Raw genomic sequence first — 26023 nt, forward strand, 5'->3', positions numbered from 1 at the left:
GAATAATACATTAATTTAACTTTGCATGCATTCCATAGACAATTAACGAACCTTGTGTTGCAAGCAGTTCATGTGGGGATGACGTGTGAATGTGTGCGTGCAGTGCATGCAGGGAAGTGTCTAAGGTGGCAGTCGGGGTTTCATATTGAGATCAAAGGAGAACAAGTCAGAACCCAACAACCGTTTCAAGCCCCTCTCCGCTTAACAAGTTGGACCAACTGGCTGCTGAGAAGAGTTCAGAGGAAGGCTGTTGCTTCATTGTGCTTCACAGCAGGGATCCTGATTGAGAAGTAGATCTGTTTCCCTGGCTGCTATTACTGATTTCGTTAACATTTGGGGTTGAGAGTTGTCATGAAGGCCCTTTTAGAGACGGGCTGTGCAACAGAAACATTACTCTTAGATATTGATATTGTGTCACATTACAACAGATTAAAGTGTTTTTTTATTGTAATTTTGAGTTTATGACATAAGCATATCATTCTGCTTTCTATATACAAAATATATTTGCAACCATTTTTAGGAAGTCTCATGGTTTTTCCTCAGATCTTATTGTACTTCCTGTGTTAATTTCACCAATACATTTAGATTTATTTTCAGGCACAGACGGAAGGCTTTGTTTGGGCATGGCTCACCTTCTTCCCACGTCTCTGCTCAAGCTTTTTCTGATAACAGGCAAACTCTTGTGGATGCTGGTGAGTAGTTTCCATAGCAGCCACAGAGCCACACCCAGCATCAGCAGCTCATAGCACTGCAGCGATCAGGATTGGACCTCATGGGCGTCCCTGAGAGACAGGGGAAGCCAGAGCTCTTTATCGGAAGCAGATTGTCGATATTCATTCCAAAAACGTATTTTGCATGAAATGAATATGCTCTTTAAATCTTAAGGGAGGTGAGCGAAAGAAACATTAAGTGATTAAACTTTCCCGGGTGAAATGTTTTAATGAATGCAAATAGTTATGTAACATGAAAAAAAAAGTAAGAATGTGCCATAACAAGTAAAAATAGATGACAAAATGAATACATACATAAAAAGTAAGGGTACAAATGTGCAGATTGTTCTACATTACAATATACAATGGTATATTAGTTAGGAAGATATACATGCTTATTAATAGTGGACAAAATGATATACTGAAAACTTTGCACTGCACATGATACACTAATAACAAATAAAGGTTGCTCTTTTATCTGAATACACATCAGTTTGTGCCTATTACATTTCTCGACTTGTGTAGAGGGATTTTCCAGGGAATATTAGAGGGTCAAACTTACTCAAACATCCAAATTAAGGGCAACCTCTCGGGAGGAAATCTCCTCGTTGGGAACACCGGTCCTTTGTTGTTGTTGTTGCTGGGCTCTGAGGAAAATGGAAGCCAACAATAATAACACTTAGAGAAGCATGGTGGGGAAAAAGCTGCCATTTGCCACTTTCAGGAAAAACATCACTTAAAGCTGCATTCACTGACAAAATCTATTGAACTTTTCCATTGTTATGGATGTATTGGTGCAGTAATAAAATAACTACCCCTTACAAGAGGTCTATGAACATTGAGAGAGTCTTCTGTTTGTCCAGTCGTCAGCAGGATTTGTTCTCTTTAGCCCTCAGTGTCCACGTCCATATACCTGAGGAGGCTGGAGTTGGAGGCACTGTTGCTAAGACACCAGCCTGAAAGACCAGCGTGAGGTTCAGGTGGGAAAACCCCGTCTCGCGCTCCTATAGATTATAGGACAAAAGATGCATTTCTGGGAAAACGAACAGTGTAATCAAAGAAAGAACCAGAGCAAGCAAAGAGAGTATTTTGGTATCTTTTCATCATTAAATATCCAGTAAAAACGTCCATACTCTTTTGGAATTTCTGCTTAATTTGCCTGAAATAAAAAGGATGTGGTACCTGCACAGTGCAGATGTTGGGCCTTTGGGAGTAGTTGCCATGGCAGGAGCTACAGTAATAAAATCCCCATCGTTTCATACCAAAACAGACAAGACTCCAAGCTGAGTGCACTCACATGCTCCACCACAACGGCCCAGACACACCAAACTGACACCAAAGAACACGTCCCGACGGAACACGACTGTTGTGTGTGTCGCCTCATGTCTCCTGCGTCTTGGCCAACAGTCGCACTGGAACACACCGCAAAGACTTCAGCTGACGGCCAAGTAGCACGTACGAACTGCGCATGCGTTACGGCCCCCACACACGGCGGCGTGCGTTGCCGCTTCAACGCTTCTGGCCATTCACTTTGAATGGGGTGACGTCACGATTCGCCGAACTGCATTGTGGGAGCAAAGCGTAGCTTCTCTCGCAGTGCTCGCTGCAAGAGTAGAGCAATGTTCCGGCTCCTACACACGGCGGCGTGCGTTGTCGCTTGCCGGCGGGGGGGGGCTGAAACTCAACCAACAACCAATCACATGAATCTCCCGCCCCAGACACACAAGCACGCGGTTTGATTGGCTAGAGCTTGTACTGGCATATGATTGGATTTGCTGACGCCTCCGTCGAGGCGGCAAAAGTAGAACATTGCTCTACTTTTGCAGCGAGCACCGCGAGAGAAGCTACGCTTTGCTCCCACAATGCAGTTCGGCGAATCGTGACGTCACCCCATTAAAAGTGAATGGGCAGAAGCGTTGAAGTGGCAACGCACGCCGCCGTGTGTAGGGGCCGTTCTACTTTTGACGCCTCGACGGAGGCGTCAGCCAATCGAATCATATGCCAGTACAAGCTCTAGCCAATCAAACCGCGTGCTTGTGTGTCCGGGGCGGGAGGTTCATGTGATTGGTTGTTGGTCGAGTTTCAGCCCCCCCGCCGGCAAGTGACAACGCACGCCGCCGTGTGTGGGGGCCGTAACTCTCCTTACCAGCAGGTGGTGGTAGTGTGTATTCGTCATTCAAAAGAGGCAACAACCGGAAGACAGACTGGGTGATACAAAACTAAACTCTTGCGTCCAGCTGAGATGAAAATAAAAAACAATAGCCGTCTGTGTGTGCCTTCTTAATCGTTTGTTTGGGTCCCTCACTTCCGTTTCGCTTCTCATGCACTGATTCGCTAGCTGAAGAGCCAATCAGAGTGATTTATTTGACCAACAGCCTTTGTTAGATGGTTTTCGGCCAAAAAGGAGTCGGCACGGCCGAAAAGACAAGACGTTGACACACCAATCTGAGTAGGGCGACACGACGCTCATCGACGGCCAGACATCTATCGGCGGCCGAAATCGGCCTGGTGTGTCTGGGCCTTAACTGGGTGACACATCTGCCAAGTCCAGGAATATTACTGTGTGATGATATCAGTATATCCAGATTTGTATTTGTTTGTCATTTAATTATTACACATTATACAGTATGCTAACATATGCATACTAACATGTGCATCCCACTTTGCCCAACCCCTGGGACACTGGCCAATACAACCAATATTTTTTTTTACAAATGTATATAAACATCTGCAACCCACCCACCCCACCCCCTGGGAAACTGACCAACACACCTAGATTTCTATTTTTCAAAATAATAATAAAAAATATTACTGGAAATAAATATTAAGTAAATGATTTAAAACAATGAAGTGATAACATACTAATATATAATTTATGAATAAAGTGAAAGATTCTACAGCAATTCCAAAAAGTTATGGTTATTAGTTACAGGCACTAAGTTATATATCTTGCAGTGTCGACATTATTATAGTAGTCCAGAAATGATTTCCATACTTATTGGAATTTATTCACCGAGCCCTAAGAGGTAGGACACTGAGCTTTTCTAACTTTGTATGAACCATTACCTTCTCTACCCAGCGGCTATGCATAATTTCCAATTATATATTATGAGACATTTAGCTAAAAGCGACGAAGAACACACAGCGTGGGCCGGGGTTCGAGAAAGATTCAGATTTGTTGATTATATTTTGTATTATTAAATCTGAATCTTATAGTAACTAAAGTTATTAAATAAATGTAATGTATTTATCTATGAGATAGTGGAGAAGTATAAGGTAGCAGTTAATGGAAAGAAAAGTGTTGAAAAGAGATTCAAATGAGGACAGCAGAACTTTTCCTCTCTAGACTTAAAACCCATCTGTTTCAATTCACCATGGAAAATTAAAAGATTAGTTAAAAAAATGAAATTCAAAAGTATGTATTTGAAAAGGTTTAGATTATTTCCAGCTGCACCTCGGCAATAAACCAAATAAATTTGTATTTAGCATGAGTACATGCACTTAATTACTGTCCACCACTGCTCGGCCCCGGACTCATCTTGTTCGCAATTCCCCGCTTTTGTAATTCAGAAACAAATAACTCTCCCTGGTTTATTTCCTGGAAAACATGAAATTAAGCTTGTTAGCAAAATGGTGCTATAAAGTCACTTCAGCTCCCTTCATGTGCTGCACTCCAAAGCCTCGTTGCCATAGCTACATGAAGGACTATAAGGAATTATGTCCTTTTGACGTGAGTACACTCATATGGGGCTCAGCAGGACCTTGGCTCCTTTGCAGCCTTGGGGCCTAAAAATACCACAGTGTGACTGTATTGCTTACATTACTGCTCACCTTGGGGGGAGACTGCTTTGTGCACAATTACAACGTCTACTAATGAGGTAAACACGATTAGCATTACCGTCGCTCCGGCTTTGAATGTCCACATGCTAACAGCAGCACTTAACCACACAGAAAGAGAGCCACGTGAATCCCCATCTTGGCCCCTGGAAGATGTCGAAGCCTCTTTTTCTACTCGCTGTGCCTCCACATGAGGTCCTTACAGTGTGATATATATAGGCGATGTGAAAACCCGTTTTCCATAATAACTGTAAAGGTCAGTGCCTGCGGTCAATAGAGCAGGTAGCCTCTTATTCTTGAGGAGGAACCAGAATGCTATACACATGATGCCAATTACCTCAGTTACATTATATGCCTCCACTATTATCTGCAGGATGTTGTGGGGGTTGCAAAAAGTGCACCATTTTTGGAAGATGTTTCCTATGCCCTGCAGCAAAGCCACAACACAGATGAATGAATGTGAGCTCATTGACAATCTGCCAGCTGATTTACTATGCTACTCTTTCTAGCATCCACGACTAAACGCAGTGTCAAAGCATGAATGCTTCAATTGGAGACAGTCAGAATTCCCCCGCTCTGATGGATGGAGCCATGGAGGTAGTAAAGGGAAAATTGGCTGAACAACGCAAATGTTTCCACTGTTGATTGACCTTCGCAGGATATATGAATACCAAAGCAAAATTCACATTAAGATATTAGGCCAATGCAAAGCCCCTGCATTCTCTCAAAAACATCCAGCAGGGGGCGACTATAATGGTTGCAAAAAGAAGTCAGATAATGTAGAAGTCTACGAAAAAATGTGCCTACTACTTTATTTATAATCTTCTCAATCGCTAGTTTCATGTTTTCTTCAATACAGCATGATGATCATTGTGTAAATTATGTTCCCATTTAGAGTGAAATAGACAATGAAGCAGTGTATGCTTCAAGGCATATTACGCTATTTCAAGTTCAGCAACAAATTTGCACAGTTTACAGCATTCACACGCATTTTCAGCAGGAAATACATTTTCTAGTTTCATTATGTTTTTTTGTTTTTTTAACACTGTTAGACTACACCCACTGTTATTGTTTTTTCACCTTCACTGGACTAGTAAGTTATACATGCTATCATCTTATTCAAAGCTACTTCTCAGTTCCAAAGATATACGAAAAAAAAATTGATGAATAATGAATGACTACAGATAGTCCCTGCTGTAGCTCATGCATTTGTGACAGTTCTTTCCTGACAGTGAAGACGATCTGGATGTTCCTCTGTCTCAATGATTTAGCGATGTGAGCCCCCAAATGATAATCCTGATAGAGTAGGAGCCATGAAAGATGCAAAACATGATGCATAACACTCAGACAAGAATATATACTGTAATCAGGAGTTAGGCCTGCTCTCCTTCTTCCCTCTCTCCCTGTCCTCCCCATCAAACAACTCTTTATATCGCTCATTTCATTCACTCTCCCTGACAGACTTTCCATTTCCTGCAAATAGATAAATAAGTACCATTCAAGAGAGATGTGCTGTATTGCGCGCATCCATTTTCAGCCTTGGGTGGTCATTTATCCAGACAAAAAGATATTAATAACGTATCTATATTTACTCCACCTCTCAACAGCCTGGACTGCAATGAGGTCAAGAAACAAAACACTACTTAATAGAGAGGTAATGAGTCCCAAAACCCAGGAATGAGTCAGCATTTTCCCGCTTCGGGTACCTCGTTTCGGAGTCAATGTTAAGAGACTTTCACTATTTGATCTACGACATGAAGTAAATACTTCACTGGTGAATGTATGAAGCCTCATGTATCATAGATAAATGGTTGATTACAAGCAAGAAGTGTTTAAATAAGACAACTAACGGTTATCACGTCGAACATTAGCTGCTTTCAGCTTAGCGGTGGTCGCGTGAAGTCATGTGACTGATATGTTGATCCCAGCGCCATATAGAGAGGGTTGATCCCTTATAGAGTGGCGAAGTCACGCCCATCTATTTCCGGTCCATGGGACCTTATTTCGGAAAAATTATGTATTGAAGTCAATGGAGAGAGAAAACGTATCTTTCGATCCCGTTTGAATTGTGCCATGAATTACACATATGATGTTTGTCGATCTTAAAAAAATATTTCCATGTCAAAAAAGTCACAGTTTGTCGAAAAACTGTAGAAATATAAGACTATGAGAAATACGCAAGAAAGACTCAGAAATCCCAGAGTCGTGTAAGTGATGTCACAATGGTTTTCCTCCACCAAGAGATAGCTAAGATCAGGCTGGCTAAGATAAGATAACTTTAACAATATGCCTGGGTGTTTAGTACCAGGTTTTTATCATACCAGCAATGGGTCTTGCTCGTTCTTTCGCTTCCCGTCTGATGAAAGGACCAGGAGTGGCTGGATCAAGTTAGCTACCTAGCTAGTAGCTAGCACGTTAGTTAGCATTACAGCCTTGTTATTTGTATTAGCCTTAATATGAAGTAACATCAAGTAACCCAAAATGTTAAACAGTAAGAGTAGTCATATTTCATGAACCCTTTGAAGAGTACTGTCACCGGTGTGATAATTCTGTAATACACAATTTAAGCCCGGGGGAGAAATGCTAACGCTAGCATCGGCGATCGCCGATCTTTTCTACTTCATGCTATCTGCACAAATGGTTGACATTAAACATTAAAAAGACCAGGCAGTTCAGAGGGAATCAAAAGAAGGCAGGCAGGCAACTTTGCATGACATTCTTCTGGACGTGTTTCATTGTGGTGAGGGTGAGGGTTGTAGTAGTGATCACTCATTAACACACTGACACATAATTCACACATGGAACTCAACTACAGTTGGGGGTATTGTTTCCGCACGGACATGTATGTGGTTTACTATATATATTGTGTGCCCTCCTGGCTTCTTTCTCTTTTCTTCCCGGACTGCAACCGGACAACATGACCTTTGCTTCTCCTAAATAAAGTACCCTTTTGCACCTTCGATGCACCGCCTCCGACTATCTCTCGTTACTACAGGGTAGTCAATTGTTTTGTTGACAGCAGTGAAGGCCACCTTGGTGACGTGTGTTGTTGTGGGAGACCAGAGATGTAGTTCATTGAGCGTTTCAAACAAACAAATGTGTTACTTCACAGTTTTATGAGACATTTTTTATTTTTTGACTTTCAAAATTATCTTTTAAATTGACAAACATCGTAATTCGTGGCACAATTCAAACGGGATCGAAAGATAATCTTTCTCTCTCCATTGACTTCATTACATAATTTTTTCGAAATAAGGTCCCATGGAGCTCCCCCAGAAGAGGAGTGACTTTGCCACTCTATAGCCTATATTAGATTATTAGTTCAGAATTTATGTGCGCTTCAACAATCACAAAAGTGGTGTTATCCCTTTGAACCAGACATGGTATTATAAACGTGTTTGCCAAATTTTGTATTTTCTGAAATGTTCCAAATCCAATACCCCACTATAGCTTTTGGTCGAGGGAGCCTTTGCAATGCCAACTCCCAGGGCAGGTAACAAAAATACATCAGCGCTATGAGAGAGCTAAATGGATGTTTAACAATGGCATACAGTGCACTCAGAAGACAGGCACGTTCAAACACCCCAACCAACATCAATACAGAAACGCAGTGCGATGACGAGAAGAGAGCCTGGGTTTGGATTACTCCGCAAACACTCCAGCTGTTTCCCATTATGGGTGTGCCTATCAGCGTCTCCTTCACCCAGAGAACTGTGCTGCTGATGCTGACCTTTAAATCACTGTCTTTGACTTCTGTCGGCACAATCCTGGACCTCCATTTTGCCGCTAGGATTGCCGACGGGAATCAATTTAGCACACGCTGCAGAACCTGCTCCATAGGATAAACATTGTATGCTCTTTGGGACCACAGCTACCTGATGAATGCTACAGAGTGCACACAAAACACACACACACACACACACACACACACACACACACACACACACACACACACACACACACACACACACACACACACACACACACACACACACACACACACACACACACACACACACACACACACACACACACACACACACACACACACACACACACACACACACACACACACACACACACACACACACACACACACACACACACACACAAAAGGAGAATAATTGGAAAACAAGCATTCCTGAGCAACATTATTATTAAAGTCATTAAAGTTTTTCTGTTCAACTTTGGAAAGAAGTACAACATTGAAGTCCTCGGAAAATGATCTTGATAATAAAAATCTTAATGCTTAAAGTTGTTTTTAACCTAGTTTAGTTTGTCTGTTTTTGGCCCCTGTCAGCCTTAATAGCAACATTTGATGAGTTCAATTGAATCAACACTGATGCCTGACATAAAACCAAATTGAATCAATTCATCAGTCATTATCTAAGAGGATGCCTGGGATTTAATTTTTGATAGATTTTTCTTGATTGAAATAATGTTGATTAACTTCACTAATTCATTACAAAAAGAAACCTCAGTGCTTCTTCCTTATTGACACATCTTTACCACATAGATTTGTTCTAAATGTGTTAAAGAGAACTTTTCATTGAAAAAACTAAACATAATTGAATTAGCTAACTCACATAATTCCCCAAATTATATTTTCATAACGTTTACAAAGAAAATGATCAAATGTGTCTTGGAATATTAATGAAACTATACTTATAGATGAAATATTTAAAGTGGAATCACAGCATGTCTTGCAAATTAAACTGTGAGTGTTAAGTCTTACAATATTAACGCCTCACCTCGGGTGATTTCACACTTCAATTATTTTTAATCTGAAGTTGTTCCTTTATTGTTCCTCTTGTCCTCTCTCAGAGTCTACTCTCTTCAGATGACTTATTCTCTGAATCTCAGCCGAAACATTTTACTGCAGTGGAGTTCAGGGAGGGTAATATTTTTGAAAAGTTGAAAAACAGAAAAACGATATCACGATGAATTTACAATGTTATTAGTAACCCAGGCAGGTTCATGAGAGGATAACATGACATGAACATATTTGAAAATGTTGTATTATATATTAACTAGAACACTTTGTTTTGAAAAGTGGTGGGGACACTTTTTTCAGAGAAAAATAAATCTGTATTGCGCACGTTTTTTTGGTTCGGGTGACTATTTTAGTAGTAGGAATACGTGTGGCGTGGGGGAAATGATAGAGGAAGCCAATAATCTCCATCTTTTTTTTAGACTTGCACAAGCCTGTTCTCAACGGTGAGACACATACCTGCATAAATGATTGTAAACCAAAACCCTGTAGGGGGGTCTGGGGGGAACTATGTACCTATTCAGGTACTACTTTAGAAAAAACACAACATTTACTTCAGGCAAACAAGCCAAACAACAAACAACAAACAACAGCAAGGATGTTTTTGTGTCGTTTTAGAGTCAGTAGAGGAATAATTTTGTGTTTACATTACTTGCTTAGTGCCTGCGCTCTGCTGCTGCAAAGCGGGTTTGTTTTTACATTTTCTATTTAAGATTTACTACAACATGTCCAAATTGCACATCTTGGGTCTCCAGGAATACACAAGTGTGAATGGAAGAACTGCAACTCAAGATGCACATTTTATGTTTTGTAAAAATAAACCGTTGTTGTTTTTTAATACATTTCTTTGTGCAAGTTATTTTGCAGAAAACGTATTTCAAGTTATACTTTTAAAAAGTGGTGGGGATAAAATTGGCCATTTCAGAAAGTGGTGATGACATGTCCCCAGCATAAATAACACCTAATTACTCGTATTATATTTGATACTTATTCTTCACATATTCCATTCTTTAAAAAAAAAAAATGTTGACAATATTGCAGTAGATACTTACCATGAAATCGTTTACACACATATTGTACATGGACTAAGATAGTCCTTCACATATCATCATTTTCAGGTTTCAAACTATATATTATTTAGGTTTAATTTTGATTATGACTATCCTTTTGTTTACTTTCAAGAACAGAACATTATTTCAAGTGTGAACAAAATGTTTTATATTCCTCAATTTGTTGTATGGAGGGAGAAGTGAACAAGGGAATATTAAGCCTTAAAGAATAACAAACCTGAGTGTAAAAAGGTAAAATATTCTGAAGTGCCTGAAGTTTTTCCTACAGAACAGCCCCATTCACATTGCTGTGTTACCCTTAACATGGTTCTAAATTGAGCTTTGCAATATAAAACACAAATATTTAAGCTTCATACCAAACCTGTGAATTTCCTCTGGTGGCCACATGTTATAAAGGTGACACTTCATCGGGAAGTACGATGGTGTTCCTGTAACTGAAAGACATCAAAGTCAATGAATGTCCAATTGGCAGCAAATGGAGAACCGTGTCTGATAGAAGCGATTCTGACAGGCTTCGGGAAAAAATAATTACCTTTCTGCTTTTGCATGTTATCAAATGAGTGCAGATGAGTAATATGTTCTGCATTCATGCTCTGCAGGGCTGAAATCTACCACCTGTCATTGTGAAATTATTGAAGTGAAATATTCATGTTTAAAAAAATCATAACGAGGTTAGAATCCTCCCACATTGACTGGTGCATTTTCTCAGAGAAAGCTTAGCATTCTGAAAACCCCCTCTTGTTTATTGTTTGCAGTCTTCACACTTCCTCCACACATCGCCCACCAAACAGAACAATCTCCGTATTGCATACTGCCCCCCCGCTGGGCTTCCTCACATGACCTGTCTCACAGAGGAGGTGAAAGAAGTACTTAGATCTCTTTATGAATTAAAAGTATCAATACTAAATTGCAAAAATGTGTGGTTACCAGTAAAAGTCCTGCACTCAAAATCTCAATGAAGTAAAAGTACAAAAGCATTTGCAGCAAAATATATCTAAGTAAAAGTACTAATCATGCGGCATGGCCCATTTAACTGCCCATATTACTTTAACTCCTTATGTTTATATATTTATTTTATTCTATGTACATATTTTGTATCTCCTTTTCATTCTTAGATGGAACAACTCTTCACAAAACCCAATTTCCCCTGGAATAAATTATTCTGATTCTGATATATATTGGACTGCTGGATTATGATTATCGATGCATTAAAGCGTTCATCTCAGCTAGTAAAAGTGGAGCTTATTTTAATGACGTTATAGACAGCTGTTGGATATCTTGACCTATAATCAAGTTCAATGTTTATTTTTTAGTTGATTTACATTTTGTATTGGCTAATAATCTCGATTTGTAAATAAGTGAAGCAGTCAGATACATAAGTACACCTTCCTCAAAATGTTACTTAAATTCAGTTCTTGATATGAAGATGGGGATTTTTGAGCATTTCCCTCGCAGTGTCATGTCAACGTTTAATCCAAGAATCCACCAAATCCTCTCGGAGAGGGAATGAATGGAGGCTGAGTAAGACGTTTTGGGAAGTGATTTTGGGGACTGAAGGGTGGAAAGTGAATAACTTATGCTCTCAATTGCCTCAAAAGCTACCATTTGTCCTGGAGCAAAGCACTTAATCCCAAATCGCTACTAGCGCTGCAGCTCAGAGTCTGGTGGAGAGATTATTACTGTACAGGGAAACTGTCAGGGCGGCTCCCAGGTGGGTGAGAGGGAATGTGACACAAGGGTGAACCACAAAAAGGAGTGAAAATGATGTTAGCCTACATTTTAGGTGAGAAGTAAATGGAAACAGAGGCATTCGTTTACATTGTAGCACATGTGAAAAAAACATATTTTTTTGATTTTGACAAAAACAGCAAATTTACTTAACTCTTAAAATTCTTAAACCTAAAGATGAAAGTCTATAACTGCAGTGAACAAACAAATAAATAAATGTCGACAATATTGTTTCAAATGTATATCATTCCGAGCATATACTTGCACACTGGGGGTGTGGGGTTGCATGTTCTATAACTATAACATCACTTTATAACTGTGTGATTGGTTATAATATATATGATTAATTATGATTACGCATTTTCAAACAGTTTTAAAGAGTTACAAACAATTCTCCATTTATTCCTCTTATAGTAAAAAAAAGTCTATGAAATAGTATATTAATCAATAATGGGAAACAAACATTGACAACCTCTTAAAATATTTTAATCTGTCGGTCAAATTCTAAGACTGTAGAAAATAAATAAATACTGATTTTGCTTTTAAAACAATAATGAATTCACAAAAAACTCATAGCATTTCATAAAAACAATCATTTTTGAAAAAGGAATTTGTGCACGGAGGAGTTTCTTCCTGGTCTCAAACAGTGCCAAGGGGTTGTGTTAACAGTGGTCCCTGTGCAGAGTGTATTTCAAGGCCACTCACCCCCCCAAAGTCAGTGTGGCCCTTCAGAAGACCCTCAGTGACCTCTGACGCCTGACTCTGGTATCCGTGATCTGAATGGTCCGTCAGTGGAACAGAAAGCAGCAGAAAGTTTGACTTATCCACTGCATGGATGCACCATATCACACTTGTACAAGTTTTCATTTCAAATATTTGGTTGGTATTTTGGGAGCAAAGGAAATGTACTTATTGTTCCTCGAAGAACTCTGATGTAAATGGCCAATTGTTGGAAATATGGGCTTTAATGATGTCTGCCATCCCTCAAACATACTATTGGAATATTCAACAGCAAAGTATTTTCTGATGCAACGTAACTGTGCAGTGATACTGTTGGCGGGTGTAGAAAGAAAATAGTTCCTACATGAAATGGCACAGTCTGACGGATTATCTTTACTAATCAGGTCATGATTTCTGGAAGAAGACATTTATATACAATATATTAATGAGAAGCAGACAACACTGATATCTCCAACACCCACTCCTCCATAATAATCAACTTTAATAAATAGCACTACTAAGATATGTATTTTTGATATTGGGGTGAACCGTCCCTTTATGCTTGTGATTGAATTTGCCCCAAAAATCCCCTATCTTTCCTCATTTTCAATTTGGGTGTCACTTGCCTAGCGACAGTATTCTCACTGTTTACCATTTTAAAAATCATGTGTGTCTTTTACTTGAATTTCCAAAGAAATACAACCTTAAATATTCCATTTGAAGGCAGCCTGTGATCTGAAGAGTGCTGCTGGCTGCCTGCACATCTACACACATCTATACACATACTGTATTATTACCTTATTCACATGATGGACTCACATTTGAAGTAAATACAACAACCAGAGGTTATTCTACTTCATTTTCAGTATGTATTTATGTGTATAGAAGGTTTTTACTCAGACTTTTGATAAGTAAAAAGGTGTGGGCTATCTAACAGATTATGTGCCAAACCATTTATTGGCTGCACAGCTGTGATTTTTATTTTATTTTTGAGTCTCGCCTTCATCCTGAAGTTGCCAGACAGTCAGTTGAGACTTCAGGAAGTAAATACTCGCCAGCCAAGAAAAAATCTGGCAGACATCTTGTAAAAACAAAATGTTTTAGTTTGTACAGTTAAAAAATGGTGTATGTGTCAGTTATTGTGTGTAGTTTCCTTGGAACAGACACAGATGTTTCCACTTGTTTTCCAGCTAGGGCTAGGCAATACGGAGAAATTCAATCATCCCAATATGTTTGACCAATAATAACTTCAATATGGCTGCAATATTGTAAAGTTGATCATTGGCGCTTTCAAAAAAGAATTACTGAATGAGATTTTCATAAATCAGTAATATGGATATTATCAATATGTGGGTAATGGTAAATAATAGGACAGTCTGTGAAGTTCAGAACATTATATGATTTTACTGTATTACAGCCTTCAAAGCAGGAAAAGACAACCCCAAAATGTAGATTAATCCCAGGAGATATAATATTTTTAAATAATAAGAGAGTAAACTTATTTTCTAACTGTCGACAAGTAAACTTAAAAGCATAATACCTCCTAAACAACATCTTTTAGAGCCATTCCTCCTCTTTCTCACTTTATCCAACTGGTTTCATTTGATCAACACCCCCCCCCCCCCCCCCCCCCTCCCCCTTGTGTGGATTCAAACTGCATTTAAAGCAGAGCCTCAGCCCGAGGAGATGACAAGTGCACATTTTAAGTGGCAAACAACTGTTGGGATCCAGGCTACAATCTAAATGAGAATTTCAGAGTGGGAAGAATAATGAGACAGTTTACTTTTATTGCATCCTCAATGAGTAAAGTATTGACCCACCTTGTGTTCCTGTGGCGTTGTATCTGCAGCACAATAACAGGACGGCGGCAAATAGCACGCTCATCTGGAGGGGGAAAAAAAGGAAAAGCAATTTACTGACTGAAAATGTGAACCGTTCTTTCCTCTCAAATCATTAAGGTGAAGTGCAGTTGTAATTGCTGTTTAAGGAAAAATAATCTGTACACCTAGCAGCTCACAAAAGAGCCCAATATTTGATCTACTGGCTGTTTGGTTTATACAAAAGAAATAAAAAGGGCACTTACTTGCAACGATTCAACCGTGTGGGGGAGGGACAGATGTTCCCGTCCGCCGATCCCTCTCCTATTCTTTTTATTTTAGCCACAAGTGGATCTGCAGCTTATGTTTGAGCAGCAAATGATCCCTCCAAGTAAGGCCAAAGATAACGCAAATAAGTCCTTCAGTTTTCTGCTGAGAGGAGCTGAAGAAAAGACCTTCTGTCATACTTTTCCTCGTGAGAGATATCGGCTATAATCTTGGCTACACTCTGGTTCCTCGATTGTCTGCCTCTGCTGACCACTGCAGGAGACTAAAGCCTATACGGAGAGATATTGACCCAACTTCACACACGCTAAATTAGTTTTGAGGATGCTACTCAAAATCCACCGTACTGTACCCGAGCCGAGCGTGGGCTTTTAAACCTCTGGGTCAAAGGTGGATTCATCCGTAAAATGTGGAAGCTGATCCACAGTTAATGGCAGGTATATTTGCATCCATAGTAGGATTGCATTTGATCCCTCAGAGGGGTCACTTAGGGCTATGGGGAAATAAAAACTCCCCGTTGATTACAAAGCATCAGACTAAAATAATAGAAGGATTATGCACAGTTCTTTGTGAGAGCTTTTAAGTCAATATTTGGGGAATTTCTTTGAGATCAAGCAGCTTTCACTGCCCACTTCATAAACCACTGCAACTGCACGAGACAATGGAGCTAGTCTGTTTGCAGAAAGTTGGTTTGTTATTCCCCTTTGAAAGATAATGGCGCTGAGAATGGAACGATAACAGAAAAAATACCAATTTCCATCATTGCTGACTTCTTTCGGTTTAATCCAATTGAATTGTCTTTATCAGTCCGTGAGGGGAATTTTGCTTGAAGGAAATAAACATGCATAACGAATCACCTCTTCCTCGAATATTTGATAACGCAAGATATGGAGCAAAATTGCACAAAGCATTTCAAGCAATTCCATGTTTTTTTCACAGCTATATGAGGTATTGCCATGAAACATGCTAAAAAGTTCTGCAAATTGTAATTATTTGTATTTATGTACATGCCTTTTTGTTTTATAATGTGCTATTCTTTTCGTCTCTTTGCTGTAACAATGTCATTTCCCCTCTGTGGGACGAATAAAGGAATTTACTGTGACTCTGTTTCTGAAGCACAATGTGGAGCGCTCATCAAAGGAAGCACACCACGCACCGTTTACTGCTGCACTTTAAGGAGATTTCCTCTTCGCCCACTAACGTCCCACTCTCAGCTCGGTGCCCTTTCTGTGTTTCTACTTGCTGACACGTTACTTCCAAAATACACCGTCAGTGCTCATCTGCTACCCAGAGGGACATTGATCTCAGGTCAGTGAGTTTGGGCAGCCATTGAAAGACTTTAACAACTCTCCTATGCCCTTTGCCGGATAAATTATGCATGAACTTCCTCCAAATGACATCATGTGAGTGTTAGCTATTTAGTTAGGCACTAACCAGAGACCTGTTGAATCGGGGAGAATGAAAGAGAGTAAAGTGTTTTTCCTTCATCACGACCAAACCCATGATTAGTTTTTTTCTGCTTTTCCTCAACATCTCATTGCAGTTGAGCAAACTTTGTTGGAAAGTCTTTTATTTCAGAGGTCAAGCATGACTATTTTTATTTTGATGGCATTTTCCAATTTTCTGCTTAAGCTGAAGCAAAACAAAAGCTAATCAGTGGAACTAGAGTAGAGATATATATTTTATGAGACTGTGGGGAAAAAAGTAGCATTTTGCCTTTTAGTTAAATATACTAACTTAATGAAGACAAATCATGTATTTTTTTCCAAAGCTATCTGTCCTTTTTTGACAGTCTTGCAATGACGAAGACCGTGCAAACTGGTTTGAAGCCAAAGAAAAGAGAAAGAGATCTTTGGTTTTACTTTGTCACTTTCCAAGTTTAGAATCGTTTTATTTGATTTATTTTAGCTGCACAACAAAACACCGGGTTGATTGATTGCCTTTTCAGATCATTAAGAACATCGATTTAACATTGAGTGACTGTTGGTGAAGTTTTTCTTCAGAAAAAGGAAAACAATTGTGTTAATACACAACACATCAATAAAAGAAAAGATAGTCACAATAAAAAAAATGCGTTTTTACTTAGATGTTTTAATGATCCTTTCCGAGGCTTTTTCAAATCTGTATCCAATAATCGTTGTCGGTTCAGTCGCATCCATGACTTATCATCTGCAACCAAAAGCATTCATCAAATGTGATTAAAACATAAAAAGAGAAATAAATCCATAATACATGATGTTGCTAAACATGATTAAACTTCACTTGTAATTGTGTTTTGCATAATATACTCGCTGTTTAAAGCACTCCTTTCTCATACTAACATTTTAATTTAAAACTTCTCACTGGAAAAGTGGTTATTTTGAGAATGCTGCTGTTAACAGCTTGCATAATGCATGGAGGAGAGAAAGGGCTCTTTAAACCTCATTTTAACTCGACAGCGGCCTGTCACCAAATATCTGGATTGTGCTTGCAGTTGTTTCACAGTGATGTGGGGGATGCTATGTAGGAGGAGTGACAACAAAAGGAAATACTACAGCGTGCCTTATTTGCTTCTTTCTTTATAAAAGATAAATCATCCTGCTGTCTGGTGGGCTGTTTTAAACTGTTTCAAAAAAGGGAAAACATCTAAGAAAAAGCAAGTTTCTCTTCTTTTACGTCATCCTTTCTAAGATTAGCTCCTATTTCTCATATCTGGTATGAGCCTCCTCTCAGGCAGGTGATGTGGTGACTCATAATGATGTAGATGAGAGCCATTAGTCTGAGCTGTGTGAATAAAAGGAGGCTGGAGGCCTTGTGGAGGTGGACAGCTCTGTCTCAATATAAACCTGGACCCTCCAAATTGAAAGGTGTTCACTTACAGCTTAACCCGAGCACAAGGAGCAACTGGAGGAAGAAACCTTCAGGGGGTTATTAGAGAAGCTTGACTGAAGTTTCTTTTGTCACAACACCTGTCCCAGGCACTTTTGCAGCTCTCAGGTTTGGTACACACACACTGAGCATGGGACAGCTGGTTCCCTCCATTAGCCTTCTTATAAATCTGGTGCTTCAGTTGGATGGCGTTGAAGCTCCTCTGGCTGGATGTGGTCCAGATGCTCGGCCCTGCTGCTGCTGCTCTTGGTTTCCCTCCAGCGACATGAGCTTTCCCAAGCCAACATTGGTGGAGTCCGCAGAGCTTTCGTTGCCACTCGGGCACCGGGAGGAGCTTCGGGATGCCCGCTGCCGGAGGTTCTGAGAAATAGAGCGATGGAGGTTCTTCATGGAGGAACTTGCTGCCATGGTGGACACCCAGGGGTGACGGAGAGCTTGGTCTGCGCTGAGTCGAGAAGCGGGATCCAACGGCAGCAGGCGATGGATGAAGTCCTTGGCTAGGTTGGACACTGAGGGCCAAGGCTGTGGAAAAAGGAAAGAGAGTGATTTCGGTCAGTGTGAATATGTGCACTCGCACCACATTTCAACCTACGCACAGACACTCAGGAACCTGCTGTCCTGTAAAAGCGCCCGCTGGGTATTCAGACGAGGCACGTGCACACATTCAAAGACAGGATTTCATTCTAACACACAAATTAAAACTAGGATCCCTGTGCCGTGCAGACCCAACAAGCAGAACTAACCTCAAAGGAAAGCTGAATGTCACCGGTCAAAGGGAAGCAGCAGTGTTGGCTCAAATAATTTGAAACCTGGGAAAGAAGGACAGCCCTGCCATATGTTTGGGATTTGGGCACATGTTTATTCTAAGCCTGCATTAGCTTCTTAATAAAGGCACCACAGATGAGCCTCGCTGGGTTTCTTTTGCTGTTTGTTTACTCAAATAGCAAATCATTCCCCTTGTCATTAGGGAAGCTGACATTCAAGAATGCTTTAAAATCTGCCATGCCATCTTTCCGAGACAGAAGGCATCAGGATTATTATCATAAATCACAATTTTCATTATTCATCGTGACTTTGGTTCTCTGTCATGATAACTAAATTGTGTACGCCTGCCACAGGAAGTGATGACCTTTGAGCTTCTGTCCTATTTTAATTAAGGAAGAACAGATGGATATTTGGCCACAACACCATGGATTGATTACTACACATGCCTCAAAGGCTCAGGGGCCAAAAGGGTCAGATGCTCCCTGGCCTTCACCAAAAAACAGGATGTCACTCAAAGAGACACATTCCAAAAAGCAAAAGACTAAAATTAACTTCAAAGATTTCAAAGAAACTGAGAAAGACCAAGAACAATTATAAAGACACAGAGAATTAATTGGTACAAGTGAAAAACAACCCAAAATAGACACAACATGAACACAAGAGAAACAAGTCAATTAAAAAAACAAGTTACAAAAATGGTCAAAATACAACTATGTGCAAACAGTTAATACAAAAGACAAAAATAATTGTATTACAACATCGCCCAGATTAACCACAACAAGACTTGTGATGACAATAAAAAGAGGGAAAACAGACACAAACAGCCACTAAGCAAATATAAAAAAAAAAAGATTAAAAAAAAGGAGACAAAAATGACCACAACGAGGAAAATATGTTAAGTAAGAGATGCGAATAGATCACAAAGAAACACAAAAAAACTACAAATAGTAGCAGAATATTTAGAAAGTAATGTAAAATAACAACAATGAGACTCAAAGATACAACCAAGAGAAGAACAACAACAACCAAGAGGCCAAACTTCTATAAAGTATGTGTGTCTGGCTCATGTGTCTTTCCGATTGTTTTATAATCCACCCATACACAACACAATAACCTTTATCAAAAAGCATGGATGACTTCGTCTACATGATGTTTGCTTGTGTAAATGTCAGGTAATTATCAGAGACTTATCGCTTGTATCAGTTGTTTTTAACATGAACAAATGTTTCCACCAATCAGCCGTGTTATGCTCCACTGTGTCTGTCTGAGGTGGATAAAAGCTAAATACAGTAAAACCTGCGTGTGCAGAATCCTCTCATTCTTCGCTCAACCTGGCACAGACTAAATCGCTCTCTTTAGGGAGGTCTCGCTCTCCATTTTAATCCTGAAATGCATTTCTCTCCCCCTTTTTTGTCTCTCGCCGAGTAATGACAATTAATCAAGCGTGAAATTGACAATCGTAGGACTGAGAGGAATTTCAAAGAAGCTGGGACTCGCTTATTCTCACGGTGCACTGACTGGAGAGGAAGTGTGTGTGCGAGCACAGCGCAGAGTGCGGAGCCGAAATGCTTCTCACTCAAACTTTCTTCTCATTGTGTTGTTATTTCACACCTGAGAGGCAGGCAGAGTGACACTCGGCAGCCTGGGAAGGAGAGAAAGTGTCTGATTGAGCTCCCACGACCAACAAGTCTGACTTCCCTCCTTCTCCGGTGCTGTTGGTGATTTCATGTCGCTCCTTATCTGCTGTGCCATGAAAAACACAGGTGACGGCATCCGGGGCTAACAGGGGCCTTCTGTAACCAAGTAGTTATTTTTGCCATTTTTGTACTTTACTTGAGTTATTCTTAGGCTACTTCATACTTTTACTCCACTATATTTGAGAGGTAAACATGGTTCTCTTTACTCCATTACATGTTATATCAGTTACTAGTCACTTTTTATACATGAAAAGAAATGATATGCTTAAATGATATGTTAGTCCACTATGTAAGTCTCATAAATTGGCTCCCTGTTGAAAAACTGCAACATTCAAATGCTTTTAAATGTATTTTCAGGTGACAAAAAAACAGGAAAATACAATAACTAGTAATATATTACTCTAAAAAAGAACAATTCTGCGGAATGACTATACTTTTGATACTTTAAGTACTAAAAGTAGTAGAAAATCCTTCTGTACTTTATGTTAAGGGTTAGGGTTAGGGTCACTGGGATTCTAGCATTTGCAGACCATGTACATAAAAAACCTATAACACACTACAGGAAAGAGAAAATAAAGCATAACAGGGCCTCTTAAATTAGAAATGGAAGTAATATGAAATCCCTTTTTATACTTTAAGTATATCTTGATGCTAATATTTTGTATTATTACTTTTAACCAATATTATTTCTACTGAGGACTTATTCCCCCTCTGCTGGAAGATGGTGAAGCTCAGTGGGAATAATGCGGGAAAACACAAGTTTGCTCCCCTCCTGCTTTCAACATGGTGCACCTAAAGGAGAAGAGACATAACTGTGTTTCCTGGAACGTAGCCACCTGCAGGAAGTTTATCTCTCTGCCTTATTTCAAACATTTCTCACGTCAAAATACACAAAAGGCTTTATTGTGTTTGCAGCAGAGGGTGAGAGCCGATGTTATACATCACTGTTGAGCTAGACCAAGAGAAGGGAGAATGGGGGGGGGGGGAGTGCAGATATGGCACAAGCAAGGGGAAACCTACAGGGCTTAGCAACATCTTGTTAGAGTGAATGAGAAGCTGAATTTGTTTGCGGCGTGCTACATCTTTACCTGACAGAGCAGTAATTGCAATAAATGAAGAAAATGCTCGAAGGTTGGATTAAGCTAATGTGATCACGAGTTTGAGAAATGAACTACTTCACCCGCCTCACAATTCACTCAGATCTGATTCACTTGGCAGCATTTCCTGAGAAACAAAGCCAAGTTTAAATATGCCTCGTCACAATGGGTCCAAATGGGAAACACTGCTGCTTCAGCTGAAAGCCTTTTATAACGGAATTTGGTCATCAGGATACAAACAAAGGTAACTGTATTGTATTTAAGTAAAAAGGAAAAAAATGACTACGAGACTATGAGAATTACAATCCATTTGGAAACACTGAACGATAACGAAGAAACGCTTTGAGACTATAGCTTCATTTACAGTTCATTTTCATGGCTAAAATAATGTTTTCATTACATCGCTTTTCTAGGAGAAAAAGGGAAAAAAAATACACTTTGTTACAACCTGTGCCTTCCAGCTGAGTCCAAATCTAATTTGAAGAAGCATTACAAAAGGTACATGCTTTGTAGCCTAAATTATACACTTTATTTTCTTTCTTTCTTTGTATGATTTGTTTAACAAAACACAGTGAATTCTAGATAATAAGGTATATATTTTCTCTTGTCTCTATTTGCATTGTATTTGATAGTGAGGTAATACAGAAGTAACAGTAAGTAATCAGAATATTCCTAGTAGTAATCCTCCCCCTCCCCTGTTTAAAACACTATGGCCATGTAGAGGCTGGATGTGTTCAAATGGTGCCCAGAAGGGGGCAGGCTGGGCTTACCATTACCCAGACTGCACTGCTGCTGAGTTATGTTTGGCTTCGACCTGGAGTCTTTAATAACACACGGCAGAATGCGGAGGAGGTTACCTGCTGGCTGCTTTTCTGGCCTGAGCTGATGCACAGATTCGTGCTTTACTGCCACGACACGAGCACACATGCACAGAACCCCCCCCCCCCCCCCCCCCCCCCCTCCCACTCTAACACACCTCAGATGAGATGCCCTTATTCTGAGCGAGGGAAACGCTTCGTGCTACGAGCGGGGAGCGGATTGAGTGATAAGGTGTGAAAAGCCCCCGAGGCTACAGGCGCTCTTCCTCTGTCCTCTCCTTTCTCTTTTCCACCCTGCTATCCATCCCTGACTCCCCCACCCTCCCACTGTTGAGTAAACACATCAGTGTGAGTCTGCTCTACAAGTCTTCAGGGGCTGTTGCACCAGTGGGGGAAATATACCCAGGGTGTGTGTGTGTGTGTGTGTGTGTATGTGTGTGTGTGTGTTGATAGTGCAGGGAAGGGGTGGGGGCTGCTGGGGATGCAGAGGGACCTGTTTCATGGGCAGGTCCCGGGGCCCTTTTGCATTTCTTACCGAGTCTTACCCCCTTTTTAATGCTGAATCCCCCAACACACACACACACACACACACACACACACACACACACACACACACACACACACACACACACACACACACACACACACACACACACACACACACACACACACACACACACACACACACACACACACACACACACACACACACACACACACACACACACACACACACACACACACACACACACACACACACACACACACACACACACACAGGTTACTGATTGTTTGTTTGTAATTTCAGCCCCTGAGTATTAATTTGCATAATAAAGAACAATAGTTACTTTCTTTATATGTCCATCTGCAAAAGTGATACCTGCAGTTATTCTTTTTTTTACACTTCTGTTGCTCGCTGCATGTTTATGGATGAGCTTCTGATGACAGTATTCTACGATCTGCTATTGATGAACCACAAACACATGCTCAAAATAACTGTGCCAGCTATAGATATATATATAAGCCTCTACACACCTGCACTGCAAGCTTCAAACCACCTATGCATAGTGCTTGATGCGTGTCCGAATAGAGAAAAGATATTTAAAAAAAAAAAAGTTTTATGTTCATGACACAGACTTTAAACCAAGATGAAAACAATATCGCGTTTTCAATTTTGGCAAGAACACCCTGAATGCCTCACGTATGGGTTAACCCTAAAAACATCAAAAACCCTCCAGAAGGAGTTTCTCTCCCACACACTCCTCGCTCCCTGCCTGAAACGCTTCGATTGTATCCCTTGACGACTTCTGTATCATAATGACATCACTCTGGAATTTCCAGCTTATATGGCTAGTGCTCCAACACATTGTACACAATATAAAAAGGGGTTGGACATTTCCATCTCTAAGCATTTGCTTCTTATGCGTTCCGTGTTTGGCTCCAGCGGCTCATGATCATGACCCGTTTTATCGTATGTTTCATGATCATTTCAAAAGCTCCCTTGACACTTTGACTGTCATTGCTCATGTGAGCTCTATTCTGGTCCGTAGACCTGTTTCAAGGACTCCATTTCGACATGTCACAGTAGGAAAAGCACGGGTGTCGGTAATCAAATGAATGATGGCTGAATTTCGCTTTTTTTTTTGTCATTTAGCTGCCTTGGTTTCAGGCTCCTGGTACTGTGCTCATTGGCACGACATAAAGAGAACAAGAACAGAGCCATTGGAAATACTATTAGTGCTCTCTGTGCCTTTCTTACTATGATAGGTCAACATGTCTGCTGTGAAAAAGGCCCATTGTATTGACATCCAATTAAGTTGACAAGTGTCATGTTGAGCCAACAAGACATTACCCCATCACATCTATGAAAGAAGGTCCCTGTTTCTCTTTGTTGAGCTGGTGGACAGCTCGTTTCAGATGAAACTCTTCAAGTCAAGTTTAATATGAGATGGGAATTGCTCAGGTCGTTGAAACTGTTCTCGTCCCGAAGAGAAGCACCCTTCTGAGTGACATGAAGAACCCTTCTGAAGACGGAGGCCCGCATTTTGTGCATACTTGTGAACCTTCATCACACATTACAGCATTATTACCGCAGTGTGTGTGTGTGTGTGTGTGTGTGTGTGTGTGTGTGTGTGTGTGTGTGTGTGTGTGTGTGTGTGTGTGTGTGTGTGTGTGTGTGTGTGTGTGTGTGTGTGTGTGTGTGTGTGTGTGTGTGTGTGTGTGTGTGTGACTGGGTTGTCAGTCTATCAGAGAGGGTTGATACTTGCGCATGACACAGAATAAGTGTCTTGTCAACATGGAGATGTGATTGATGGCTCTTCCCATCAAGCCCTGCACTGCTACTCAGCCATGTGATGTCTTCATAATGTCATGATGTGTGAATTCACACATTGATTTCTTTACTGTATCTCAGTGTACAGTCAGATGCTATATGTGAGGTCCTACGAAATATGTTTTTTAAGCTCTGCTCCCATGGACACATATGAGCCGTGTCGAAAGGCACCATGAGAAACGGGAAATAATCCATTGAATAAACTCAAGGATTTTGCACTATTGTTGGGTTGTTGGTCAATGCAGTGGTAAACACATGGATAATAGTCCAGGGCCTATGTAAGGGAGCCTATTGTATGCCAGACTAAAATGTCAGGCTGCATCCCTGAGAATCGGGCCCGGTTTAAAGCCCAGTGAATAATCCAGACTTGGGTGTAATCAGCGTGAAAGAACAAGCTCAGAGTCGCCGGCGAGCTCCACAGAATAGGCTGTTAAAAATACCCACTTCAGTTGTATGATGAAGGAAAGGGAATAATAAAAACATGCCAGGCCGCAGTTCTCCCATTTCCAAAAGCAAACCCTAGCCGGAATTTAGCATATATATATATATAAACTAAAATACTCAATAACAGGTAAAGTAAACTTACATCTCCATGGAAGCTGTATTTCCCTCTCACGATGGACCTGTAGAGGCGCGTCCGGCTGTCGTCTTCAAACGGCATGGACCCACTCAGCACGATGTAGGCGATCACCCCCAGGGCCCACATGTCCACAGCACAGGAGTAGGGTCTACTGAGCAACACCTCAGGGGCCATGTACTCAGGGGTCCCACAGGTGGTTCTGAGGGACCAAGTTTCTGCTCCTGAGTGATCTCCGGATGAGACCTCGGACCCTGCGCCGCCAAAAGTGGCCAGTCCAAAGTCTGTGACGAGCAGTCTGGAGTCAGCCCCTGGATGGTAGTACAGCAGGTTCTCAGGCTTCAGGTCTCTGTGGGTGATGCCCAGATTGTGGAGATACGCCACCCCAGTCAGCACCATGCTGAGGGCCTGGGTGGCGTCCCTCTCCGTGAAGTGGCCCCTGCTGACCACGCGGTCCAGTAGCTCGCCCCCTGTGGCCAGCTCCAGCACCATGTAGACCCTCTGCGGGAACTGAAACACCTCCATCAGGTGGATCACGTGAGAGTGTCTCACCCGCTGCAGCACCGCCAGCTCCGAGGCGCACACCTCGCGGCCCTCGGGGCCCTCCACCTCCATCATTTTAATGGCGAAGGGCTGGCGAGTCGCCCTGTGCTCCACGCGCACAACGCGGCTGAAGCTCCCCCGACCGATCAGAGCCTTGATGTCGTATCTGACAGGACAAGAGGGGAAAGATGAGTCATTACAGCGTTAGTATCTCATGATACATGTTACTCAGCGCTGAATGTCCCTCACTGCAGATGCAGCTTTGATGTATGGGGAGATATCTGCATGTTGTACAGTGAAGTCGATGAGACAAATTCATATAAGAATACACAATGATTTAGATCCCCAACAAGGCAATATATAAGCCTCCACTAATCAGATGTAGAGG

At 40.9% G+C, this 26023-nt stretch overlaps 1 protein-coding gene and 1 long non-coding RNA gene across 2 annotated transcripts in view; both read right to left on the bottom strand.

Moving 5' to 3' along the window:
* Positions 1-544: 544 nt before the first annotated feature.
* Positions 545-6414, bottom strand: LOC307026531. Its single transcript, XR_013804397.1, has 4 exons — positions 6043-6414; positions 1533-1714; positions 1273-1357; positions 545-782 (listed from the first exon to the last, which is right to left on the bottom strand). It is a non-coding gene; the product is annotated as an uncharacterized lncRNA (long non-coding RNA).
* Positions 6415-17983: 11569 nt separating this feature from the next.
* Positions 17984-26023, bottom strand: part of LOC307026459 (serine/threonine-protein kinase H1-like) — a gene marked incomplete at its 3' end in the record, with an annotated part of 54208 nt that continues 46168 nt past the window's right edge. The window contains exons 3-4 of the mRNA XM_079661848.1: positions 25102-25801; positions 17984-18328 (exon numbers count right to left, since the gene is read on the bottom strand). Of these exons, the coding sequence (XP_079517974.1) occupies positions 17984-18328; positions 25102-25801 (1045 nt within the window). The remainder of the gene's footprint in view (positions 18329-25101; positions 25802-26023) is intronic.

Source organism: Notothenia rossii, assembly GCF_949606895.1.
Source record: "Notothenia rossii genome assembly, chromosome: 12".
NCBI lineage: Eukaryota > Metazoa > Chordata > Actinopteri > Perciformes > Nototheniidae > Notothenia > Notothenia rossii.